This window comes from Euphorbia lathyris, chromosome 5 (assembly GCF_963576675.1).
Source record: "Euphorbia lathyris chromosome 5, ddEupLath1.1, whole genome shotgun sequence".
Classification (NCBI taxonomy): Eukaryota; Viridiplantae; Streptophyta; class Magnoliopsida; order Malpighiales; family Euphorbiaceae; genus Euphorbia; species Euphorbia lathyris.
Genome location: NC_088914.1, coordinates 28,704,308 through 28,720,138, shown reverse-complemented (window position 1 = coordinate 28,720,138; position 15,831 = coordinate 28,704,308). Strand labels below are relative to the sequence as shown.

The window sequence follows — 15,831 nt, the reverse complement described above, 5'->3', positions numbered from 1 at the left end:
TATATATATATATATATATAATTATCTATACATGTAAAAATGAAAGAGTGAAATAGTACCGATTTCAATTTTGTTCCAACTTCTTCCAATCTTACCCTTTTAAAAGCTTTTCAATTATATCCTTTCACTATTTCTACCCAGATCCCCCATTTTAGCCCCAAAAATACCTCACCCAAACTGATTTCTCCCTGTTTACGATACCCACCACCTAGCAATAAATCGACATTGTTTGAGTGCCTTGGGCTTTTAGGGCTTCCTCATTCTCTCTCATGGCCATCTGCAAACTGTCACCTCTTACTTCTCTCTTCTTGCCCAACACTTTCACATTCTTTCTTTTCTCTTTTCGATCAACAAGTATGTAGGTGAGGTATTTTTGGGGCTAAAATGGAGAATCTGGGTAAAAATAGTAAAAGGATAAAATTGGAAAGTTTTTAAAAAGGTAAGATTGGAAGAATTTGGAACCAAATTGAAATTAGTACTATTCCAACTCTTCATTTTTATACGTATAGATAATTTATTGATTGTGTTTTCTTATTTTAGGCTTTGTGGCCCTGTTCTTATTTTAGGCTTTGTGTGTGCTCTTCTTCCCAAATACTTTTAGATTGGAGTTATACTTTTGATAAGTTTGATCTTGTTTAATTCGGAGCTCTAAGTGCTTGTTTTTTTCCCATTAATTAATGTGTGCTCAGTTTGTGTCTGTAGGATGGTAATGAATGTTTTTTCTAGGTCAAGAGAAGCAACAAACTGAAGAAGCTTATTACTGCATATTACGAGGAACCACTAGAGCTCAATTCTATTTCATTTCTATTAATGGTAGTTTCAAATAATGTATAATAACATGTGAGTTTAATAACGAGAAAATAGGGGCCAACAAGCAGTTATGTAAGTTGCCGACGATTTCTTCTACCTTTTTATGAATAAAAGGGAGATAAAGGGGGGAAAAGAGAGCTCATCCGGAGCAAAGAGAGGGAGGGCTTGTGTAGAAGAATAAGGGGGCGACTAGGGAAGAAGAAGAAGGGGGTAGCTAGGTCTAGCAAATCCTTACTACCACTTTTACTTAACTTATTTAGCTTATTGTTACTCTTATTTTTAATTGATTGGTTATTATTATTATTATTATCTTTATTCTTGTGATAGATTGGTTTTTCTTTTACATAATGTCATTCTTTTTTTTTTTTTGATAAAAACTTAATTACCATAAATCAGATTTCTAGAAGCATCCTTACAAATAGATTCCCACACACAAGACGGAGAATCCCTCAATGAAAACTAATGGAGAATCCTTACATAATGTCATTCTTTAAGTTAAACATGAATATTTTCATTGATGAGTTTAATTTGACTTAAGTTTTCCATTATTTCATAGTTTACATGGCTAGTATTTTCTTCTCTTTTTTTTTTGCTAATTATGATGTCTTATTTTGCATCTCATGCTTATAATTTTTAGGCTGCTCATGAATATTTGGATCTGCTTTAATGTCCTATTTAAAATATTTGATGTACTAAAAAATAGGGTTCTTTACATAAAAGTTATATATACTAATAATATTAGCATTTAATTAATATATCAAAAACATCAAAATTTATTTTACAAATATCAAACAGTTACTGATTCTTTTTATTTAAAAAAAAAACAGTTACTTATTTTCTACTTCAAATAAAAACGTGGGTGTTAGGATTTGACAAAATGAAAAGAAGATTTTTTCAATTGATAAAATTAAAAAATAAGGCTGATTTAATTCTAAATACCTTTTAAAACTTGTAATTCCATGTAAATTTCTCCTAAAAAATATTTGATGAAAGTTTGAGATTTTTTAGTGGAGTAATCGTTAATCAAGCCTGACGCATTTTTAATTTTTCCTTATCTCTTCCTTTCCTCTCTTAACTATGAAATTCGAATATTGGTATTACTCAATATACATTATCTAAATCACGAAGCATTGTGTGGGTAACGTTCTAGTATAATATAAAAGTGGACCATATCAGGCCCATTTAGGCTTTTGAAACAAATTTTAAATTAAATTTAATCTAAGATCTTATTTGAATTGAGTGTAATTAAAATAAAGTAGTGTAAAGTGAAATGGGTAAGGTATATGAAATAACATGTTGTGTTTGCATAGAAAGTAAGGAAGTGATGATTTAGTAACGTAACTAGGGTCGGTTCTAGGGGCAGGTTGTATAGGCGGCTGCCTAAGACCTCCGATCGGAACTTGTTTCAAATTTGATAATTATTAAAACTGTTATGGTTAAAAAGTAAGGATAAGGTATCAAAATAGGCCTAAGGTTTTTGGGAAAGTATCAATTTAGGCTCAACATTCAAAATAGCATAAATATAGGCTTAATATTTACAACATAATATCAATTTAGGCTTAACGTTTATAATATAGCATCAATTTAGGCCTCACGTACAAAATAGCACCAATATAGGCTTAACGTTTACAAAATAATACGAATTTAAGCTTAACGTTTATAAAATATATCCAATTTAAACTAAACGTCACAATTAAATTAACCATATTATATTCTTTTCCTATTAACTTTATAAGTTATCTTTTTATTTAGTTCTATTTTCTTATTGGAGTATAATACAATTAATTAGTTTTGTTGCCCATTAAAATATTATATTTGTTTTCATCAACCATTCCATGACTCCTAAATTTCATGGCTCATGTACTATATGCAAACTAAAAGTAATTGAATATCCATAATATTTTGAACACTAGTTAAAATAATATTGATACATGAGCAATGAAATTTAGCAGTCATAGAATCATTTATGAAAAACGAATATAAGATTTTAATGTGTAAGAATACTAATTAATTGTATTATAATAAATAAGAATATATAGAACTAAATAAAAAGATAACATATAAAGTTAATAGGGAAATAATATAATATGATTAATTTAATTATGAAGTTTAGCTTAAATTGTATATATTTTGTAAAACGTTAAGCTTAAATTCGTATTATTTTGTAAATGTTAAGCTTATATTGGTGCTATTTTGTACGTGAGACCTAAATTGATGCTATATTGTAAACGGTAAACCTAAATTGATATTATGTTGTAAACGTTAAGCCTATATTGGTGCTATTTTGAACGTTGAGCCTAAATTGGTACTTTCTCAAAAACCTTAAACCTATTTTGGTACTTTATCCCTAAAAAGTATAGATTTGGATTTATAATAATATGTAGTGCTAGATTGAATGGTAAAGATATATTGAAAGTTTGAAGATTTTGTATGGTAAGTAATTTTATAAAATAAAAAATGAAATACAATTTAGTAGGATAACAAGTTAGAAGATTTGGTTAATGGATTTTTCACTAAAGAATGGGAATGAGAATGGTTGATTACCTTTGTTAATGTTTGGTTTTATAATTTTGATATTGGAATGGAATCATATTCACCCCACTATGGGAATCAACCATTCCCTATTCTTTTCCCTTCAATCAAATTTGATTCCCATTTCTTATAAATTTAATAATAATAATAAAAAAAACCACGTTTTATAACTACCTAAAAAAAATAACTATCCTATACATATAACACATATGTAATATAATATATAATTACCCTATGCATATAATTACATGTACATATGTAATATAATATAAAAAAAAACTACCATGTACATATAATACAGGTTATAATACTATATAATACAGGTTATAATACTATATACTATAATATATACTATATGATATATAATATAATATAATATAATATAATATATTAGTTGTTCAAATAATTTCTATATAATATCATATATATTAATTTAATTTATAAATATTTTTATAATTAATTTTTTCGGTTAGTTTATTATTAATAGTTTTCATATTTTATTTATTTATTAAATTAGAAAGTTTGATTTTTTTTAATTTTGATTTTGACTTTGATTCCAATTCCGAAATTTGAACCAAACATTCTTAAAAGTAATCGGATTCCGATTCCGGATTAACAAACAAAATAAATCCTCATTCCGATTCTGATTCCGTAACATTCCGATTCCGATTCCGTATTAAACCAAAGGCCCCCTAAATGTTTAAGTACCCACCCCTCCACTTGGTTTTCTTCTCTAGCTTCTGATCCATTTTCGCCACTTCCTTTATCCATTTTATTCTCACCATCTTTTCCAGTCTCGACGACGGCGACCACCAGGATTCAGCCATCCTCCATTGCCGCTGCTTCCACAGCCTCTGTTCTTCTCCGGAATTGAGCTCAAGCCAGGTTAGTGTAGTTTATTTGTCTTCCAATTTTTATTTCAAATCCCCAGCCCTAGGTTAGTTAGTATATACATGATTTGTCTTTTAATTTGACGTCTTTCAATAGGTTTTTCTTTCAATTTGACTTTCAACAGCATAGACTCTAGATTCTCTGTGTGGCGTTTGCACAAACAGGTTGGATTCATTTTTGTCTGTGAACTCAAAATCCTCTGCATTATTATACTTCAAATACATCATCTCCCATCTTGCGAGTTCTATTTTTTTCATCTATTGCAGAATCAACAGAAGAAACTTGATTGGTTCATGGAAATATTCACGGGTCGTTTTTTTTTTGTTTTCTGACTAAACCTAGGACCACTAACGAATCCCTGAATGTAAAGATATTTTTCCAGGCTTGTATCGTTTTCCCATAAGATAATCATGGGCAGACTGCATTTAGAAGAGTTAGGCATGTGTCTGTCCTCTTAGCTGGAGTTTATTTATGAGTAGGGATCTTCTCCAATGAAATGAGGAATTTATCAAGCTTAAATTTTTCGTTGTCGATGTGCATTATGAGCTGTTAGGCAGCTCCATTTTTGTCTATGCTTATGAAGTTCTGCTGCTTGAGTGGTTTTAGTTGGAAGGAAGAAGGGTATGAGGAAAGAAGTTGGACATTGGATAATATAATCAAATGATGTGTAGACATTGTGTAGGTTACATCTTTTGTTGTTTAAGCTGTATACTTATTAGTAAATGTTAGAATATAAACTCATCAGTTTTCTTAAATTGCTTTTTGAGGCTTCTGGTATTTCATGGCTTCTGATATCATGGAAAAGAAAGATGGGTGGAAGTGGAACTACATTGATTCTAATGGAGATCATCAAATATGTAATTACTCTGTGAAGAGGCGCCTGACTTGGCTACAACTGAACCGATTTTAATGATTATGGAGTCATACATACCCTAAAAAACAAACCACTTGTCTTGAACAGATTGAACATTCAAAGCTGCTATATGATTATATCTCAACACATATAATAGTGGAAGTAGAACATAACATATAAATTATAATAGTGGAGATGATTTCAAGTGAATTTGGTTGCTTAATGAAACAATAAAATGCTACCTGCGGAATTTCATGTACTATTGTTTAATTATTGTTTTCTTTTTATTTTTCCGTAATTCTTAGCACAAAGTGTCGGCATGTAACATTAATTGTATACTTTTGAATATTTATTATTTTTTCATTGATGTTTTGAAAATTTTGTTATTAAATATTTGAGCCCCGGGTCAACCGGGATCCTGGTGCCGCCACTGCTCCCAGGAAGGTGGAAAATCTCATATCACTGCCCAATCAGGTGGTATTTATCTCTCAAATAGTTGTACTATTCATGTCTTGTTAGGTTGTACTAATGTACTTCCTTTAAAAAGAATTATGTTCTATCTAAAGTCTAAACGCTTTCTGGTTGTGTAAATGAGTAGAACAGAAATAAGTCTCCTGGATTTTTTTTTTCCATTCCCGTGATTGCCATAGTTTGACTGTTTTCATTTTTTCCCCCTATTAATGGCTGTATAAACTTGCTGAGAATGGTTTGATTTTATTTTAGATGTTCACTACATTTTATAATTTTTCTAATGTCAATTTTGAAGCTATCTGCATAGCTTTTAGTGTTTTACTAGCACTCGGTCTCCTTTACTGTAGCGCTTTGGTTGTAATGTTGTAAGCACTAGGTGTGATGGATGGTTAACTAACAAATCGGAAGCCTAGATTGAGCATTGAGCACAACTTTTTTTATATGTGTTCTTGTGCTTGTATAAACATGCAAGGAAACTGCATTATATTGGAACTCCACCAAATATTTGTTGCAGAATTTTTCCATGAAATAGCACTTGATAGTTGATACTGGTTCTCTGCTTGGCTTCACATTCTAGGTAGCACATCATGGTGGGATTCAAAAATAGATACATGGTAATGGAAGCTTTCGTGGATCCTAATCGAGATCTCATCGGGGATGATACTGTGATAATTACGCAATATAATGTGTCAAAAGCAATAAAAGATAGCATTTTGGTTAACTATGGGGAGTGTGGTTTAGCTTCATCACTTGGATCATTCCAAGGTGAGTAACCTCTTTCTTGACTGATCTATTGTTTGTGATTGTATCTTGCCATATAATGTTGTTTATAATCTCTGAAAATTTGATTCGTGGCAGTGAAATATGTGAATCCCATTACAAAGTTATGCGTCATTAGGGCCTCAAGGGAGGAATACCAAAAGGTGTGGTCTGCAACAACCATGGTTCGGAGTATCGGGAATTGCTCAGTGATATTCAACTTACTTGACCTCAGTGGTATGTCTTATTACTTAAAATGATCTCATTTAGTGTTGAATGATGTTAGTTAGTGTATGTTTTTGGTGGGTTAGGAAATATGAAGGCGTGCAGAAGAGCAGCCTTAAAATGTGATGAAGCGAAATTTGAAGAATACAAGCTTGCGGTTGGAGAGCGTCTCTCAGCTGATGTTGCTCAACACATGCTAAATTGTATTGAAAAGATCAAAATTTTAGAGCACTGAGCAATTGAATCATTGCAATTGCAAGCATTAGATGTTGGAAGGTATTTCAATTTTCAGTAATTGTGATATGAAAAGGTCCTGCATTGCATATACAACATGTCCAATTTAAACATATTTTCCCTCACAAATTCATGTTAATATTAAGGGATAAGCTACCAAAATAGGACTAAGGTTTTTGGGGAAGTATCAATTTAGGCTCTACGTATAAAGTAACATCAATGTAGGCTTAACGTTTAAAAAAGAGTATCAATTTAGGTCTCGATAACAGAAAGTGACATGTGATTCATATTACTTCGTTAAGTTCTATCAATTGTATGTGAAGAGAGAAGTCAGAACTTAACGGGGGTAATATGAATGACATGTCATATTTTGTTATCGATATCTAAAGTGGTACTCTTTTTTAAATGTTAAGCTTTACATTAGTGTTATTTTGTACTAGAGCCTAAATTGATACTTTTCCAAAACCCTTGTGCCTATTTTAGTACCTTATCCCTAATATTAATAATCAAAATTTAAAATGTGTAATTATAAATAGTTAATTTCCGCTTCAAAGAATTGATTGCAGATTTGAGACTACAATAAATAAATTTTAAGACAGCAGTATTGTGTAAAGAAACAAAATTGAATAGTTAATTTGATCTTTTAATTTGGTTCCCAAGATAAGAGCCAAATTTAACTAACGTTTCAAGCAATGCGTAGATTTTGTTATAATATATGAAATGGTGCACATTTAACAGTGATGTTTCTAAGCAAGATCAATTTTTAGTTCTGAGCTATAGAAAATTTGAAAAGACTAGCTTGTTTGTTATTTAACTCACATTAAACTTTCCAAACCAGTTTGTCGATAAATTGAAGTAGTTTCGTAAATATTTTTGTAACTATATTAATAACCAGTAGATATTTTAGGCGATTGGATAAAAAAAAATTGTGATTAACTTATATGTATGTAGCAGATTTAGTTTTTAGCATTTTAACATAATGTTTATAATTTTGTTAGTAATACACTAAGGTTCCGTTTGGTAAGATGTAATGACCTTCGTAATGCAATGACCATTACATTGAAGGCTCATTACCATGTTTGGTTGCATGTTACAATTTCATTGTAATGGAATGAGAAAATCTTGAGTTAGATTTTGTTAAAGAAATCTTGTAATCCCCATTACATAGAAAAATGATTTGAATTCTCATTACATTGTCATTTAACATCTCATTTCTCAAATTTCACATCTCAATCTTACCTCACATTCTTGTCAAAAATGCAAAAAGTAGAAAAACATGAAATTGAAAACGAGAAAAATGACAAAAAAAAAATGAAAAACCGAAAAAATGTGAAAAGTGAAAAAAAAACGAAAAACCGGAAAAAAAGAGAAAATAGAAAAACGGTGAAAAATGTTGTAAAATGGAAATTAAAAAAATGAGAAAAATATATGAAAAAGTGAAAAACGGTATACTAATTTATTGATTTCGGTTCGATTTTTCACATTTTTCGTGCTTTTTACGTTTTCATGTTTTTCGTTGATTTTAATTATGCAAATAAAATTTTATAATTATATTTAATTAGGAAAATATAAGTATTGTAATGGTTATTACATTCCATCATCATTATCAACCAAACATGGTAATAGAATCACTATTCCATTCCATTACATTATAACTTTGATTACATTATGACCTTGATTACATTACATTACATTACATTACGACATACCAAACAGACACTAAATATTTCAGACATAATTGATATTTGAAAGGTTTGAAGTAACAGTTAAATATCAATCAAACAGTTTTTTCTAATTTGTAATAACATAGGGCTAAATTGATTTTGCTTGGAAATGTTAAAGTTAAGTTTACACCATTTCATATGTTAAGACTAAATTTGCATTTCTCTTAGAACGTTAGTTAAATTTGATCTTTATCCATAGGTTTATTTTAGAGATAAGGTATAAAAACATCTTTATTGTTGACCGTTATTCCCTAATAAGTTTTTCAAATATCATTAATGAGATTCTCTCCTTAGACACGATCATGTTATCGTTATCATGTTATATCACTTATCAGTAAAAAAAGAAAGGGAAAATTAAAAATTAAGAAAATTAAAATCAAATATTTCGTTGAGCTTAAAGATCTCTAAATCTATTTTAGAATTATAAAAAAAACATGGTTTTATTTATCCTAAATCATTAGAAAAAATGAATAAAATATTTATTGTTTTAAATGAATTTTGAAATTGATTTAAATAACAATTTTAGTGGCAAAATTGCATTATGTATGATGTTAGGGATTTGTTAATTTTAGAGGCAAAATTACATTATGTATGATGTTGGGGATTTGGCTACCATATTAAGGGTGTCTTTATACACTGCCCCTTTATTTTTACTACAATGAGAATATGTAGAAGGTGATAATATACAAAACCACCCCTCTAGTTGTAAACTAAGAACAACTCTACTATTATAAATGGTGCAATTGAGGACTTAAATTTGACAAGTTAAAGCTAATTTCAAAGTGAAACCATAATTTTAGTCTTAAATTGGTTAATTAAAAGAAAATTCTCTCTTATGTCACTATTAGAGAATAAACATTGAAATATTAAAAAATACATATACCAATATAAAAAAAATTAATATTTGGACAAAAAAAACAAAAAACTAAAGTAAAAGTTTTTTGAATTATTGAATAACTTATATTTGGGGAAAAAACTAATTCACTAGAATGCCGTATATAAGGGAATGGAAGGAGTATCACTCTTTAGTAACTGATCAAAGACATAAAAAAATATTTTAGTCAAATTTAAAAACATTTTATTTCCAAAACTTCATTGAAGTCGGAAAAAAAAGGTAATATTTTTTTGGGTAATTAATTTATTAGTTCCTATATTTTGACAAAACACACTGTTTAGTCCCTGTATTTTCAAAAACACACACTAAAGTCCCTAACGTTTTTCTCGGTGAACTGTTTAGTCCCTAATGTTTTTCTTGGTGAACTGTTTAGTCCCTGCCGTTAGACTCTCATGAAGATTCTGTTAGTCAATTTGGATTTGTGTTCTTCTTTTCCTTTATTTTGCTTTCCTTTAAACTCTAATGCATCTGAAATCAACTTTGAGTGTTCTTGTTTTTAATTTTCTTCTTAATCGTTCAAATTCGTAAGCGTTGAGTCTGTTCTTTTTATTGTTCTCCATGCAAATAGCTTCTTCTTCTAAATTGGATTACTCTTCTGAAGTTTGAAGGTAAATAGTAAAGGGTAATTTAGTCATTTCCGAAGTCATAAACGGTAAAAAATGTAACAAACAGACGGAAGGACTAAACAGTTCACTGAGAAAAAGGTTAGGGACCTTACCATGTGTTTTTGAAAATACAGAGACTAAAAAGTGTGTTTTGTCAAAATATAGGGACTAATAAATTAATTACACTATTTTTTTTAATCAATTGATAAATAATACATAATATGACAATATTTTTTTTAATGATGTTCGAAGTTGATTTAATTTATCAACATTTGATTTTTAATTGTACCATTTTAAGTTTTAGTGGTAAAAAAAAAATTAACGTATTTTTATATCTTATCCTTTTTAGAAATGATTTGTTTGAGTAAGTTAGTTGTTTTAATAAATTAATTCATAGATTAATTTATTTATTTTTAAATTATGGTCTGGCCTATTTAAAGATGGATTAAACAAAAATTTCCTAAAGTTTACAACCAGGTGCAGTTTTACCCCTAATATCTAAAATGGTGCAATTTTACCTTTAACATTGGCAGTCAAGAAATAATTTATAAAATTATCTTCTCGACCATAAATCTTGTCATTTACACTTCACATTTGCGTCATTTTATCACTCTCATTAGTAACAAATCACAAACATATCATTAAACGTGAAAAAGATCAAAAAATATACTATATTTTGTACAAATTGGACAAAAAAAATTGAAATATTTCACCAAATTTAAAAATATTAATCTTCAATTCTATTATTAAATCACAAAAAATATGAAAGTTTTTTTTTTAGAATCAAAGACTTGCAATTAGTGCAGAATAACGAACAAAATATCTACATTTAATAATAATATCTGAAATTGATCCAACTTGCCAACGTTAGGGGTAAAATTGCTCTTGACTACCAGTGTTAGGGGTAAAATTACACCATTGTAGACGTTGAGAGTAAAATTGCTCCTAGATGTAAACGTTGAGGGTATTTTTTGCATCTTATCCCTATTAATATAGTTACAAAAAAAAAGTATGAAACTGCATTTTATTCACAAACTGGTTTAGAATGTTCGATGTGGCTAAATAACAGTCAACCAAATATTTTCAAAATTTTGGTAGTGTATAGTTAAAATTGATCTTGCTTGGAAACGTCAGTGTTAAATTTGCACAATTTCATATGTTAGGGCTAAATCTGCACTACACTTGAAACGTTAAGGTTAAATATTTAGTGTATTACTGAAAAAAAAAATTAATGTAGTAATAACACAGTAAAATATTTTAGATAATTTAAAAAAAAAATTGTGATTAATTTATATATAGCAGGTTTTTTTTTTGAAACTGTCTAAAATATTTTATTGTGTTATCAATATAGTTAAAATTTTTTTTATAAAACTGCTTCAATTTATGGACAAACTAATTTAAAAGGTTCAATGTAGCTAAATAACAGTTAAACAAGTCTTTTCAAATTTCCGATAGTATGTAAAATTGATCTTCATTGAAAATTATACAAATACAATGATATCAGTATAATTTATATATAATTTATTTTTATAAAATAATAAATTAATTTATTTTTATATTTATTTTATAAATTTTATTTCTATTTTTATAAAATAATAATTTAATTTATTTTATAAATTGTATTTTTTTTTATAATTGTTAGGGGGTAGTGGCGTAAAGCCACTACCCCCACTTGTTTGGCAGAATCCCAAAGGATGTGATTCGTGCCACTAACTCATTACGATGCCACGGGTGTCATAATGAGTAAAAAAATATTAAAAAAATATATATTTAATCCTGGTTGAGAAAGAGCCCCTTCCAGGGATTTTTTTTCCAACCAGGTCCTATGACCCCAAACTAAAGTTTAATCCTTTAAAAATAGAGGTGTACAAATTTAACATTTTCAGATAGTATAAGAGTTAGGAAAGTCGGAGTTCCTTGACCATGGGGTCCACATATGAGTAGAGGTAGTATAATCCCATGACACGATCCACTAATATATGTATATACTGATGCATTTGTAATATAATTTCAATATTTTCAAATAGGAATAGAACTAGTCTATAGTTTGGGAGAGTCTGTTGGCTCCCCTTGGAGTGTAGAGGTAGTGCAGCATCCCCTAAGTTGTTGTTTGGGAGAGGTGAGAGTTAAAGGATCAAGTGGAAATGAAAGGAAATGGATAGAAATGGAAGCTAAAAATTAACATTGTTTGGAGTTTATAGCATGTATATAAATTTTTTTAATAAATTTTATGCCAAAAACAACTCCCATATTTAACAGGGATAATTACTAATCTGATCCAATCAAGGACCCCAATTTATATATCTAACCCACGGATAAAAATCTGCTGTCCCTCTTTAGATGTCCCCTTCTACGTCCCCCATTCATTTAATTACATCTGTTAATATAATCCTAATCAGTAATTAGTAATTAAATATAATTCTATTATGTTAACGTGAAGATTAACTCTATGCTCAAGTCCGTTAACTTCCTTCCTCCTCCATCGATTCAGCAGCAGATTTTTATCCCTCCATCAGAATCAGACTCCACCCACTCCGCCCCTGCTGCCTCCGACCACCGATACTGTTGTAGCTCCACCTTTTGTTTTTGTCTTTCATTTTATTTCATCCTCTTTTCTTGTTTCTTGTTTGTTAATCGGACTGGATCCCTAGCTTATGGATAACTTAGGCCGATTTTGGCATGAAGGAATATGGAATCGATGGAGAGAGGACTACTGGAGTTGGTTGAAGTCCCAATGATGGAGTTTCTTGTAGTAGTTTGCAGTCAGGCCATGAGGTACAATTATCCGGCAATCATGTATTCTAGTGTTGTATTGTGAATTAACTGAATATTACATTCAATGTAGCCGATTAGGATTGGGGTCTGCATTGCGTTCCTTATGAAATAAGTAAGCTGCACTCAAGTAATTTGATTTTCTATCTTAAATTCACTATAGGCATATTCCTAATTCCTTTATTGACTATCTTTTGTAGGGGATATTTCTCCCAGTGTAGTGTGAGTGCTGTCATGGAGATGCAGGCAGAAGCAGAACATAGACAGAGAGCTCAAGTTCTTGAGTCTGAATGTTGGTTCTGTTTTATCTTTCTTTATTCAATTTTTTTTCTTTGTTTCAATTTCAATGATTTGCTTGGTTTTCTTACATGAATGTTGGCCTTTCAGATTTTAATTTCAGGCAATTTGTGAATTGAGTTAATTAGTACCTCTGATTTTTAGGTAGCAGAACTGCAAGAAGAACTGTTGAATTTGGAAGGACTTATGTGGTTAGGCCAAAAGGGAAACATCAAGCTACCATAATCTGGTTACATGGTTTAGGAGATAATGGCTCCAGGTATTGCACCTTCAATTTTCATTATTATTTTTGTTTTATTGCATACTTCATTCATGTCACAAATAATAAAAAGTAGTATTTTTAGATGTTAATATGATAAATAGTATAAAGGCAATGGGAACTTAATGATCAATGACGTCCTTTTAGAGAGCTATTTTACAGGAGAAATAGGAGTATAAAGTCTTATTTCAAATGCATTCTGAATCTCCTGATATATTCTCCTAGTTTGAAATAAGACTTTACACTTTTGCATTTGAAAGACTTTCTCAAGTTTGTTATGTATGTGTGAAGGGATTACTTGAAATTTAAGGAGATTCCTTGAATTTGTCTTGTTGATTTAAGGGGTAAGGTGCAAAAATGCCCTTAACGTTATCAATCAAGAGCAATATTACCCTTAACGTTGGAAATGGTACAATTAAGGACCTAAGGTTAGTAATTTAGTCCAATTTTAGACTAACTCTATCAAATTCACTGACACTGTTATGTTTTCCTAATCTACTGTTAAATACTCAATAATCCGCTCCTGATGAAATGAAGAAATCATTTCATCATCAATTCACAATCCTCTATGGATATTTTTTCTTGTTTCTTCCTCCATTAATGGGCTTAAATTCTATCATTCTTTCCTCCTATTTTCTCCTACTCTTCTTCTTAGGCTGCTTCTTCTTTCTTTTCCAACGAAGCTGCTTCTTCTTTCTTTTCCAACCAGCACTTTTCTCTTCTTCTGCTGCTTTGGTCTTCTTCTTTCTTTTCTAATCGAGCGCTTCGCCAAAGCTCTTCAAATTCCTCCTCCAATTCACCATTGTTGTCTGAAGTAATATTCAATTGCAAAACCGACCAGAAGCATTGTCTGAAGTAATATTCAATTGCAAGACCAACCCGAAGCATTGTCTGAAGTAATATTCAGTTGCAAGACCAAACAAGCATTGTCTGAAGTAATATTCAACTGCGAAACCAATCTGAAGCATTTCTCAAACATGTTGAAAATTGCAGACAAATACATGAACTGAAGTTTAGGAGGAATAGAACATCTAACGGTGTTAGTGAATTTGTTATAGATGACCAAAATTGGACGTTACTAACCTTAGGCATTTAATTGTACCATTTATAACGTTAAGGGTAATATTGCACTTAGTTGATAACGTTAGAGACATTTTTACACCTTATCCCTTGATTTAAAGAAGAATTGCAGCAGCATGGCTACCTCTTAATCTTGGAAAACTTAAGTAGTACAGAACAAGTTCTTTTTTATAGGGTGATAAAACTATTATAGAAATGATTTAATTGCAAAGTACTTGTTTTTTTACATGATAATAGTAGATAATATATTTGGCATATAATTTATCACAAAGTAATAAATGTTGATGTTGTTTGGGTGTAGTTTATGTAGTGCCATTTGTGACTTAAAAATATATGAGCAGCTATGGCATGGGAAATCACCACTGATGCTTGACATGTTATTTACAGTGAGCAAGTTATACTGATTTCAACTTGTCCAAATCTCCGCTTAAGGTGTTAACTATGTTAATTTAAGCAAGTTAAGAGAGTAATGAAATATTTTAAAATTTGAAAGTGTCAATAGAATTAGTTAGGCAAGTAAAAAAGGGCCTCTTATATTATGGAAATTAAGAAGCATGAGCATCATTATCTACATCAGAGTAATTGCTCCTTCCCCCTCAAGTTGCAAAAATGTCTCTCTTTTTCTCTTTTGGCGTTCTCTATTTGACCCTTTGCTCCTCTCCTCTTCAATGTCTTATAATTTATCATTGTGACATCAATTAATATATCTATAATTACATTACAGGTGATGTGGCCAAGATTAATTGAAAACAAAATCTCGAGGAAGAGATTGGGAAGCAATATTTGGGCTCAACAAGAAGCACCCGAAAATCAAGTTGATGCTTTGGATGTTTAGTAAAAAAGAGACAATAAAAGTATTTGTACAAAGTAGAGATGTAGTTTTAGCAGTGTATCTTCAACTAGGATATGTTCAATTAGTTGAACATCCAGTGTACTCAACTTATTGACATTAAAGTAAATAAAGTTGATCAATTGCGAAATTATTTAATCAAGTTACATTAAAGGGTCTTTCTGCTTGTGTGTACTTTGTTTCCTACATTCCCAAATGATTAACGATGGAAAAGGCATGCCATAATTTTGATATGGTTGGCTAAGCCAGCACAATGCTTATGGACAATAAATAATGAAGCTCAGTAAAGTTTGGGACTAACACAACAACACTAATAAAAGCTAGAATAAAGGGTTCAATTGGGTTAAATTTTAATTTTGGAATTAAATTAGTCCAAAATGAGATCTTAAAACCAATATGAGAGAGCAAGCACTATCCAAAATTAAAGAGGAACCACCTGTCTAACAGCCTTTGATGATCTAATGTTCTTCATCAATTGAGGGAATTTCTCCACTCATTCTAGGAACATGCTGCTGCACAAAGCAAGCATAAAAACCAACATAATTTTAAGAAAACAAAATTAAGAAGCCAATAT

The 15,831-nt window shown here is 30.2% G+C and overlaps 1 protein-coding gene and 1 long non-coding RNA gene across 4 annotated transcripts; both read left to right on the top strand.

Moving 5' to 3' along the window:
* The first annotated feature begins 4,066 nt into the window (after positions 1–4,066).
* On the top strand, positions 4,067–7,373 carry LOC136228641 (probable ribonuclease P/MRP protein subunit POP5). 2 transcript variants are annotated; one of them, XM_066017089.1, is made up of 5 exons: positions 4,067–4,227; positions 4,330–4,397; positions 6,135–6,322; positions 6,416–6,553; positions 6,628–7,373. In XM_066017089.1, the coding sequence occupies exons 3-5, from the start codon at positions 6,145–6,147 to the stop codon at positions 6,774–6,776; spliced, it is 465 nt and encodes a 154-aa protein (XP_065873161.1). In that variant the 5' UTR covers positions 4,067–4,227; positions 4,330–4,397; positions 6,135–6,144; the 3' UTR covers positions 6,777–7,373. The 2 variants fall into 2 exon arrangements, with proteins under 2 accessions (XP_065873161.1, XP_065873159.1); XM_066017087.1 differs by lacking the exon at positions 4,330–4,397 and having other exon boundaries at positions 4,069–4,227.
* Positions 7,374–12,304: 4,931 nt separating this feature from the next.
* Positions 12,305–15,380, top strand: LOC136230866 (uncharacterized). 2 transcript variants are annotated; one of them, XR_010689578.1, is made up of 5 exons: positions 12,305–12,774; positions 12,845–12,886; positions 12,972–13,063; positions 13,213–13,327; positions 15,132–15,380. It is a non-coding gene; the product is annotated as an uncharacterized lncRNA (long non-coding RNA). The 2 variants fall into 2 exon arrangements; XR_010689577.1 differs by having other exon boundaries at positions 12,307–12,886.
* The last annotated feature ends 451 nt before the right edge of the window (positions 15,381–15,831 follow it).